This window comes from Microchirus variegatus (genome assembly GCF_963457635.1).
Source record: "Microchirus variegatus genome assembly, chromosome: 9".
In the NCBI taxonomy this organism is placed as follows: Eukaryota; Metazoa; Chordata; class Actinopteri; order Pleuronectiformes; family Soleidae; genus Microchirus; species Microchirus variegatus.
The window spans coordinates 2,135,265-2,146,149 of NC_139810.1; the positions used below are offsets into that span (position 1 = coordinate 2,135,265).

Consider the following 10,885-nt stretch of genomic DNA (forward strand, 5'->3'; position numbering starts at 1 on the left):
TCACTTCAATCAAAAAGAACCTTTTCAATCAAAGAAATTTTTTTTTAGAATGCACAAATATATTTGAGACTCAAAAAAATGCATTTGAACACTGTTTTTTTACTTTGATTGAAAATGAAATTCTTTGATTTAAGTGAAGGTTTTTTTTTGGTTTTAAGCAAGATTTTGATTGAAGTAATGCTGACATTTGTGTCTTAATTATTCAATCGCAAAAAAAAGCACCAAATCCCATAGAGAAAAAGAGTTTTTACATCACAGCACACGCGAGTTATTATCCCACTGCTGCCTCCACCGCTCGCTTCGAATGTGTTATTTTGCCACTTCAGACTTTGAAATATTTTGTTCCGATTTACCAGAGTGGCACAAAGTGACCACACGAGGCAGCAGAGGAGCAGCAGCTACTCTGTCGCCGTGAGCTAAAATCACTGATTTTCTCTATGGTGTTTGGCGACAGTTTATAGTGTTGTTTTTGACAACCATCTTAGATTTAGTCTTAGTCTTTTGGACTAAAATGCTTATTAGTTTAGTCACATTTTAGTCACTTCTATATGTGATAGTTTTAGTCCAGTTGGCTAAAACCAGTTTTAGCATGTTTCAGTTGTTGTTTTAGCATGTTTTAGCATGTTTCCAGTTTTGGCATGTTTCCAGTTTTAGCATGGCTAAACATGCTGCTAAAGAAACCCACACACAATGAATTGACGTTAGCGTAACAAAAGCTAGCTTTAGCCACTACTACTAACTAACTACTGTGTCCGGTTATTGTCACGTCCTGCTTTCTTTCCGCCGCCAAATAATCCATCCGTTTGTTGTTTGCTAACACGTTAGCGTAAAGATCGCTAGCTTAAAAACGCTAACGAGTCCGCTCACACAAGTGTCGGCCTCTGTCTTTGTTAAGAAGTGCAGCCGCAGTTCAGTCCCTCTGTGGGAATCCTTATCCGTCGTCGTCCGACGGTCAAATGTCACGCGTTTCAAACGCCCGACGGACCGACCGCTAACGTTCCCGTCCGCTCTCGCCTCGCCGACGAGAACTCACACAAGTCTCGTCATGTTTTCGTCGTCAAAAAGTCGCGTTTGTCTCGTCACCGTCTCGTTATCGTCGTGGAAAAAAGTGGCGAAAACAACACCGACAGTTTACAAAGTTCACTTTACAGCCATTAGTTCAGTAGAATTAACAGATTCACGTTCACACCAAAGAGAAAATTCTCAGATCTTTATTGAAACGCGTGAACATCACAGAGCGACAGGCAGATTCAACTGGAACAAAAAAAAAAGAAGAAAACCAAAAGATGACGAAATGAAAACTATGAAATGTTTTTTCTTGCTATAAATTGGACCCTTTTTTTTAATTAACTTTTTAACTTTTATTATCACTTTGTCTCGGACAAATCTCTCCGATTCTTTCTGATTTCCGATCGATAAACAAACACATAAATAATAATAAAGACGACGAAATAAATAACAGATGGTTCTGTTTTTCCTCTGGTCCAGTTTGTTTTTAAACCCGCCTGTGAACGAGCTGCACGACATGGAGTTGAACTAGCGACCGTTAAAGAGTTAGCGACGGACGAACCGCGGGTTAATAGAAAGGTGTTAGCGTTTGCGTCTCTGCGCCGCTCGCTCTCTTAAAGGTTCTTGGTCTCTGTGCTGGAGGAAACCACTTTGCCGTCCACCACGGTCTGCGTCACCGTCATCACTTTGGTCCTCACCGTCTTCTGGTCTTCCAGAGCGTCCTGGAGCCTGGATTAAAAAAAAAAAAAAAAACAGATTCACGGTCACGTTTTGGTCACTGAGGTCAGGGATTCATTCAGCCTCCGCTGACTGATCACAGCGTGAAAAAGGTCCTGTAGCAACCGTTAGCTTAGCTGATTTAGCCGAGTTTTACTGACGAAAAAGCTAGCGGTGCTACAGTGCTGTAGCGCCGTTAGCTTAGCTGTTGTAGCCGAGTTTTACTGACGAAAAAGCTAACGGTGCTACAGTGCTGTAGCGCCGCTAGCTTAGCTGTTTTAGCTGAGTTTTACTGACGAAAAAAGCTAGGGTTAGGGTTAGTGTAACGGTGCTACAGTGCTGTAGCACCGTTAGCTTTGCTGTTGTATCCAAGTTTTACTGATGAAAAAGCTAACAGTGCTGTAGCGCCGCTAGCTTTGCTGTTTTAGCTGAGTTTTACTGACGAAAAAGCTAACGGTGCTACAGTGCTGTAGCGCCACTAGCTTTGCTGTTGTAGCCGAGTTTTACTGACGAAAAAGCTAGCGGTGCTACAGCGCTGTAGCGCCGCTAGCTTTGCTGTTGTAGCCGAGTTTTACTGACGAAAAAGCTAACGGTGCTACAGTGCTGTAGCGCCACTAGCTTTGCTGTTTTAGCCGAGTTTTACTCACGAAAAAGCTAACGGTGCTACAGTGCTGTAGCGCCACTAGCTTTGCTGTTTTAGCCGAGTTTTACTGACGAAAAAGCTAACAATGATACAGTGCTGTAGCACCGTTAGCTTTGCTGTTTTAGCTGAGTTTTACTGAGGAAAAAGCTAACGGTGCTACAGCGCTTTAGCACCGTTAGCTTAGCTGTTTTAGCTGAGTTTTCTTGACGAAAATGCTAATGATTGACCACTTCTGAATTACACTCTTAGAAGAAAAAGTGCTAAGTAGAACCATATACGGTTCTTCGGCTTGTCCTCGTAGGAGAACCCTTTTTGGCTCCACCTGGAACCCTTTTGGGGGGGTTTTAAAGGGTTCTCTGGATCAAAATAGTTCTTACTAAAACCATTAGTGTTACCAAGAACCCTTGAAAAACCCAAATGGTGCAAATGGTTCCAGGTAGAACCTCAGCCCTTGTAGAAGAACCCTTTTGGAACCCGCATTTCTAAGAGTGTATAAGACCTTAATGTCCATTCATAATGAGTAAGAAAAGTCGGGAAAAGTTCATAAAACTTCATTAATTCACCAACTTTTTTCACTTTGAGATAAACTTTGCTGGTAAAAAACTGCAAAATGTATGTTTGTATGTAAACGAGTGAGTTTCCACTGAGGCAAACTCATAAAAAAACGTGTTTACGTAACGCTGAAGAACGTCTTGAATACACATTTTACCCAGACTTACAGGTTGGGACTAACACATCCAGATAGGAGTCACATGATTGAATGTATGTGTTTATTTGGACCTCGGATGTTCCGGGTCCACATGATTACACACGACATGCACTTTACCGCGCGGTTGAATTCTAATACAGAGCTGCAGAAACCGGCGAACCGGCGGCGGCGGCGGCCTAACGACTTCCGTTCAACCAAAAAGTCATGCGTCTACACACTTGAAGTCTCCGCCGTCCAGCAGCCGCCTGTACGTGGCGATCTCGGCCTCCAGCCTCAGCTTCATGTTGAGCAGCGTCTCGTAGTCCTGCGACTGCTGCGTGATGTTGTTGCGCAGCTGCGTGAGCTCCGCCTCCAGAGCCAGGAGGACGCCGTTGAGCGACTCGATCTCCATGTTGTAGCGCATCTCCGTGTCCATCAGCGTTCCCTCCAGAGAGGCTTTCTGCAGAGCGGCGGGGGAAATAAAAAGAGGGTTAAAGTCTGACAAGCGGGTCAACGGAGCGCGACGGGCATCGCGTCAACAAATTAAAAAAAAAAACGCGAGAGAGTCGAAGCGAGAGTTGAGTCAGCGATTGTCAGACGGAGCGTGAGCTTCTCACCAGGCTCCTCTGCGACTCCAGCTCGATCTCCAGGGTCTGGAGCTGTCTGCGCAGGTCGTTCACTTCTGTCTGGGCTCCCTTCAGGGCCTCTGTGTTCTGGCTGACCTGGGTCTGGACTTCTGTGATCTGGAACAACAACGGGTTTATAACCATAAAGTCGCTTTTACTACATTCTGAGTCTCTCTGTTCGCCGACGACGACTCAATGATTTACCTGCGATTCGTGCCACGCCTTCAGCTCCTCCTGGTTCTTCAGCGCCATCTTCTCGTACTTGGCCCTGATCTCCGACATGACCTGGGACAGGTCCTGACCCTTCGGGGCGTCGACGTCCACGTGCACCCCTGACTGGGCGATCTGGTTACGCAGCTCCATCACCTCCTGATGAAAAGACAAGTGGTCGAAATCGAGGTCAAACGGGTTAAAAACAAGAGATCTCTTCAAGAAATCCACATTAAAAGCACTGTAAAATAGATCTTAAAACATTGATAGTAAGAGAGAACCTGACCCTAACGCTAACGCTAACCCTAACGCTAACCCTAACCCTATCGCTAACCCTTACCCTAACCCTCTCTTCAAGAAATCCACATTAAAAGCACTGTAAAGTAGATCTTAAAACATTGATAGTAAGAGAGGACCTGACCCTAAACCTAACGCTAACGCTAACCCTATCACTTACCCTTACCCTAACCCTCTCTTCAAGAAATCCACATTGAAAGCACTGTAAAGAAGATCTTAAAACATTGATAGTAAGAGAGGACCTGACCCTAACGCTAATGCTAACGCTAATGCTAACGCTAATGCTAACGCTAATGCTAACGCTAATGCTAATGCTAACGCTAATGCTAACCTTTTAGTTTACAGGTAAGAGATCGGAGCTGTTGAGAAAAATAATCGCGCTAAAACCGTTTGGTGCCTTTTTTCGACAAATTGTTGGATTTGGAAAAACATCGCAACTGTTCCAGAACAGGAAGTCTAGCCGGCCGAACGCGGTAAACGTGAAAAATTAGCCAGTAGCTTCACCGAGCAACCGTTAAATCGTCATTGTACGTTTTTTTTGGGCTTTTTCAAAAAAAATGCTAACGCAAAAAGGTACCGGAGCATTCGCGGCTAACGCAAAGATGCAACGCTTGTGCAAATCCCGCAAAAAAATTGGAATCTCAAATAAAATAAGTCTAAAATAGTCTTATTTTCATTCACTTTTGTTTCGATTCTCAATGTTTTTATTACAATGATTCACAAATTGTGTCAAATCATAACCAATTTTTCAAACACGTCTGCTGTCCACAAAAAGTTCAGTCTCGCTTTGAAATGTTTCTATTTTTTGAGATTGCGATAACAACAATAACTACAACACGGAACTAAAGTATCAAGCACCACTAGCTAGTGGGCTGCGCGCGCGCTGCGGTCTGTTTAGCATTAGCTTAGCATAGCATAGCAGCGGAGAAAACTTAACGTAAGCGCACAGCTAAGCCGAATTGCAAGTTCAACAATTTTTGGCTCCAATTTTCCTTCATGTCTATTGTACTTTTTTGCCAGTTTGGATTTGAAATGGGTCTTAAATTGTATTTATTATGTCTTGACGACGTCAGCGTTTGGTTTGATAAAGTTATGACTGAGTTTGATCGAGGAATCATTTTTGGGTGCGACTGGTGCATAGTTGAGTGTCATCTGCGTAACGTCTGACTTTCACTGACACGACTGATCAAAGTTGTGGCTTATTCTACTGCATTTTCACTGTTTTTTTGTGAAAAACCGCGTTAGCTTTTTCGTCCGTTAGCTTTTTCGTCAGTAAAACTCGGCTAAAACAGCTTTTTCACTTTCTTCTTCTTCTTCCAGAACTGTGACCGAGCCGTGACTTCCGAGCGTAAAATAGCGCGAGATTTACGGTCAGAGGTAAATAACTGAGGAGTAAACAAACGGGCGCGTCTTGGTTTTTAACGCTGCGTAAATGACATGTCATTTGGTGTTTCTTTTCCCGCAGCGTTTCCACACAGATGCTCGGGATTTACAAACCTCCGTCTTCACGTCCCCGTCCGTCAAGGACGCGTCGACCGCAGTGTGTGAACACACACACACACACACGCTAATGTTTGAACGCTCGTCTTAAGGGCGAGGACGTTTGCGTAAGCCGTGTCTCCGGGAGTTATTTTAAGTGTTGGGGTTAGTTTGGGATTCACTTGAAGCAGCAAAGACGTCAACACGAGCGCGGACGCGGCCTTTGACCAATATTTGACTTGAACTAATACTAGAGTACGCGAAAAAAGACAAATGATTACAGGAAAACACATTGAGGACATGTACACCAGAGAGTAAATAACGTAGTAGACACCGTACTTCGCGTAGTATTTGTGATTTGACTTGTAACAGGGTATCTGCGGGGTCTTAAAAAGTCTTAAATCCAATCATTTGAGTCTAGAATTTTGCTAAAATCTCATCTCAAAATACAGTTTTGAAAGGTCTTAAAAATCTATTAACGTCACTTTTATTTAAAAAACGTGCATAAACTTCAGTCTCGCTTTGAAATGTTTCTATTTTTTGAGATTGCGATAACAACAATGACTACAACACGGGACTAAAGTATCGAGCACCACTAGCTAGTGGGCTGCGTGCGCGCAGTGGTCTGTTTATCATTAGCTTAGCATAGCATAGCATAGCATAGCAGCGGAGAAAACTTAACGTAAGCCCACAGCTAAGCCCAATTGATGTCTTTTGTACTTTTTTGCCAGTTTGGATTTGAAATGGGTCTTAAATTTTATTCATTATGGTCTTAAAAAAGTCTTAAAAAGTCTTAAATTTGACTTGTTGAAACCTGCAGAGACCCTGTGTAAAGGGTGTATATTCATGAATTTGTGACTTTACTTTGAGTTTTCTCACACATTTATGGACTTTAACAAACTTTCCTTATGTCTGTGACATATGTTTTTATTATAGCTCATAAAGACGTTTTCTTTCAATCCTACGTCAGTATTTTTAGATCATTTCTGTTCTCATTCTTGAATTTTTTCCTACCACTAATTTTAAAGTAGGGTTGTTGTTTTTTTTAAAGTGGTGAGTAACCTCGGATTAAACTGTGATGACAGTATTTGGTAATTCCAATCTAAAATGGGATGAAAACCCCCTAACCCCAAACTCTTCTTCATAAACTATAATTAAGTCAGTTTTTCCAGATGTGAGCGAACTCTTGGGCCTCGCTTCATTAGCCGCGGACGTTCCTTTACTCTGGGCGTCGCACTCACGTTCTCGTGGTTCTTCTTGAGGTGGATGAGCTCCTCCTTCAGCGACTCGATCTCGCTCTCCAGATTCATGCGGCTCATGTTGGTGTCGTCGATGACCTTCCTCAGACCCACGATGTCGGCCTCCACGGATTGGCGGATGGCCAGCTCTGACTCGAACCTAAACAACAACAACAAACAAAAAAAAGTCACTTTTAATGAGCTTCGTCAATCAAAACTCAACGATAAACACTATAACAACATTAGTCACTCTGCACTTTAACAGCAGCTGTGTGGTGGGGCAATTATTGATTTACGACATCCGCACCGGTTATTATGCAAAGGTGATGATTCGCGACATCAACACAAATTGCACACCGTGTTTTTCACAATAAAAGGCGGGTGTGTCCGCCCACAGCCGTCTGTCTGTCTATAATGTGAGGTGTCACAGTGAGGGGGGGGCGTGGCCTTACTTCACTCTGAAGTCGTCCGCCGCCAGGCGAGCGTTGTCGATGTTGAGAACCAGGCGGGCGTTGTCCGTGGTGGCGTCGAACACCTGAAAGGACAAAAGGACGGACGTCAGCGAGGTCACAAGAGAAGCAACAGCTGCGTAAACACCAGTTATTGTAATACTACATATTATATATATATCATTATTATTATTATAAAGTCAAATAAATGACCTTAACATTGTGTTTAATTTTATTTATTTTTTTACTATAAACGAACATAATGCACCACATAGTGGTTAACTTATGTAACTGAAGTATGAAAACACAAATTATATGGACTTTACAGCTTTAGCGGAGGGGGGGCTAACTGGTTTAGCATGAATGCTAAAAATCGCGCGAGAGGAAAATTAAATAAAGGATCACACCGCGCGAGTTAGCGTCGGCGTTTGTTACCACGGAAACGGGTTTTGGCGAGACAAGCAGCTCAATTTGATGCTAAACGTTTAACCGTTTAAAAAGAGGCAGCTAGCGTAGCGCTGACTTTTGACTTTTGAAGGGTCTGACCGTGTAAATACACCTGGCACCTTTTTTTGAGTGAGATAAAAACGTAAAAAAAAAAAAAGTACAGGTGAATTTACAGCTAACGCTAACGTTTGTGCAAATCCCGCCAAAAAAACAAAAAAAAAAACGGTCACTGACTAAAAAAAAAGTAACTTTAGTAAAAAAATAATACAAATTATTTTAATTCACTTTTATTGTGATTTAAAGTCAAACTAGAAGGAAGTCGTACGACATGTTGAGTTATCACTGTGTGTGTGTGTGTGCGTGTGTGTGTGTGTGTGGGTAAACGTAGCTTAAACAAGCAGATGTCGCCGTGTTTGCTAACGCAGTCACAGTGGGACAGATAAGAGGTGGACGACAGAGGACACAGGACAGAGGACACAGGTGACAAAGTCCACCAGCCAATCAGTGGCTGCCAGGCATCAACTGTCCCTTCACTGCTGCTCTTTGTGTCCTCACAGGTGATTTGCATAGGTGATGGTGTGTGTGTGTGTGTGTGTGTGTGTGTGATCACACCGCGTATTTGCATGAGTTTGTGGACTCTTCCATTAACCCTGGACCGGGGGTGTTTGTTTGTTGACCAAAACTCACGTCAAGGTTTAAAAAAGTCGACATTTTCATTCACGCTGGACTCACATAAACCCACAAACTCTGAGCGCGAGGTGTTTTTTCTAAACGCCGGTCTCGGTGGAACAGTCCGCCACTGGAATGTTCCATGTGGAAAATTAAGCTAAACTCTGTGGAAACTGTGGAAACTGTGTTTTGAAACTGAGGAGAGTGGCAGAAAAGTGGAAAAATCCACTTTCAGGCTCAATGGAGCAAAACTGGAATAAATTTGCCAACTCCAGAAACTAATTTGAGTCTTTTTAATAAAAACCCCCCCAAAAAACTCCACTTTTCTTCCCACTCACTCACTTATCTCTTCTTCTCTTATCATCTACTCAGTTCAAACCCATTGTTTCCACTAACGACACATTGTGTCGTGTTAAAAACAAACACAAAAGTTGACCGTTAGCTGCAGATTGAGCCTTTTTTTTGTTTTTTTATAAAAAAAAACCTCACGATTTGTTGTTCCTCTGAGTTTTCCTGTCGCTCTCTGACCCGTGACGTTCCAACATTCCTCCTCCATATTCCTTCCGGTCCACCCCCCCCCCCCTCACCCACCACCCACCACATAGATGGAGAATCTCCAACAGAAGGTTTCTGAAGGACCTGAAGAACCTACTAAATCTTCAACAACACATCCCCCCTCCTCCTGCAGCTGCTCCTCACCTTCCTCCTCAGGTCGTCCAGGATGACCTGGTACTTGCTGTAGTCCCTGAAGTCGGGGCCGCTCCTCTCCAGCGCCTCCTTGATCTTCACCTCCAGCTTGAGGTTGGCCTGCTCCAGGCTCCTCACCGTCTCCAGGTAGCTGGCCAGGCGGTCGTTCAGGTTCTGCATGGCGAACTTCTCGTTGCCCATGATGTCGGCGCTCTTGCCGCTCGCCTGGACGGAGTAGCCGCCGCCGAAGCCGCCGCCGCTGACCCCGGAGCCCATGGAGCCCATGGAGCCCATGGAGCCCATGGACATCCCGGAGCCCAGGCCGCTGCGGCTGGAGACGCTGATGCGTTGACCCCCGGAGCCGCCGTGGACGCTGGACGACCTGTAGACGGGAGCAGAGGCGCGGGTCAGGGAGATGGACCCGGGCCTGCCGCCGCCGCCGCCGCCGCCGCTGGTGGACGAGCGCATGGAGTACGTCTGCTTGGTGGATTGCATCATTGCGGCTGCGGAGAGTGAGAGAGTGAGACGGCGGAGAGTGACACACACACACACACAGAGACACAGAGGCTGGTGAGACGACGTGGGAGCTCACAGACACAAGGCAGGAGGAGAGTCGACGCTCTGGAGCTATATAAACCTTTGCGGGCCCTCAGGTTCCGCCCCCTCCCCCCTCTGGCCACGCCCACTAACTCCACCCCCACCCCCGAGTCCCCTCCCTCTTTTTTCCACTCAGCCTAAACCACAGGACGGCTCACTGCACGCCTTTGTGCTCCTCCAAAGTTGGGCAAATTGTGACGACTCAGCGGGATTTTGAAGACATGAATCATAGCGGATTAGACCGAGAGGTAAAGTTTAAAAAAAAAGAAAAAAAAACACAGATTTAACTCCTTTAATTTAAAGGTAACAGTGAAACTAAAGGGACTGAAGTCGTTATTTCAGTCAACAGTGATGCTCTGTTCTTCTTAGTCTGATAAACGAGTTAATGATCTGTTGAGTGGTGATTTTAAAGGTTTATTGATCTGAGAGAAAGTAAGATCTCCAACTAAAATCTGCACAAATGTCACAAAAAAACGAACAATAATCATCATGTTATTATATATACATGTGAGTAAATATCAGAACAATAGGTATATTAAATAAAAATAACCCATAAAAGTCTTATAAACTTGGATTAAAGTGGTTCATCTAAGTCGTTTTTGGTGAATTTTTCCATTAATTTAACTTTTTTTTGTTTTTTGAAAGTTGTTTCTAACTATGACACACACACACACACACACACACACACACACACACACACACACACACACACACACACAGACACACACACAGACACACACACACACACATCACACACACACACACAGACACACACATCACACACACACACAGACACACACACACACACACACACACACACACACACACACACACACACACACACACTCATTCATCAGGGTTAAAGAGTTTTAAAGGTGAAGAAATCACAAAATCCCATAAATGACGGAGAAAAATGTGAAAATGAGGACATTTGTCACAGAGCGACACTCTGGATTAACTCCAGATTAACTCCAGATTAACTCCAGATTAACCTCAGATTAACTCTCTCACACCTTAAAGGTGACGACATCACAGAGGAATTCATCACTAGACACAGACGACGGTGACTTCATCACAGTGAGGAGGTTCACACCTGCTGGATAAGTGTCTGACAACACGACTGTGAGGAC

At 44.1% G+C, this 10,885-nt stretch overlaps 1 protein-coding gene across 1 annotated transcript in view; it reads right to left on the reverse strand.

Annotated features, from left to right (window-relative positions):
* LOC310931739 (keratin, type I cytoskeletal 18-like) overlaps positions 1 to 9,744 on the reverse strand; it is a gene marked incomplete at its 3' end in the record, with an annotated part of 16,268 nt that extends 6,524 nt beyond the window's left edge. The window contains exons 1-7 of the mRNA XM_083894970.1: positions 9,171 to 9,744; positions 7,359 to 7,441; positions 6,910 to 7,066; positions 3,887 to 4,051; positions 3,674 to 3,799; positions 3,296 to 3,516; positions 1,626 to 1,737 (exon numbers count right to left, since the gene is read on the reverse strand). Of these exons, the coding sequence (XP_083751096.1) occupies positions 1,626 to 1,737; positions 3,296 to 3,516; positions 3,674 to 3,799; positions 3,887 to 4,051; positions 6,910 to 7,066; positions 7,359 to 7,441; positions 9,171 to 9,656 (1,350 nt within the window). The 5' untranslated portion in view covers positions 9,657 to 9,744. The remainder of the gene's footprint in view (positions 1 to 1,625; positions 1,738 to 3,295; positions 3,517 to 3,673; positions 3,800 to 3,886; positions 4,052 to 6,909; positions 7,067 to 7,358; positions 7,442 to 9,170) is intronic.
* Positions 9,745 to 10,885: the final 1,141 nt, after the last annotated feature.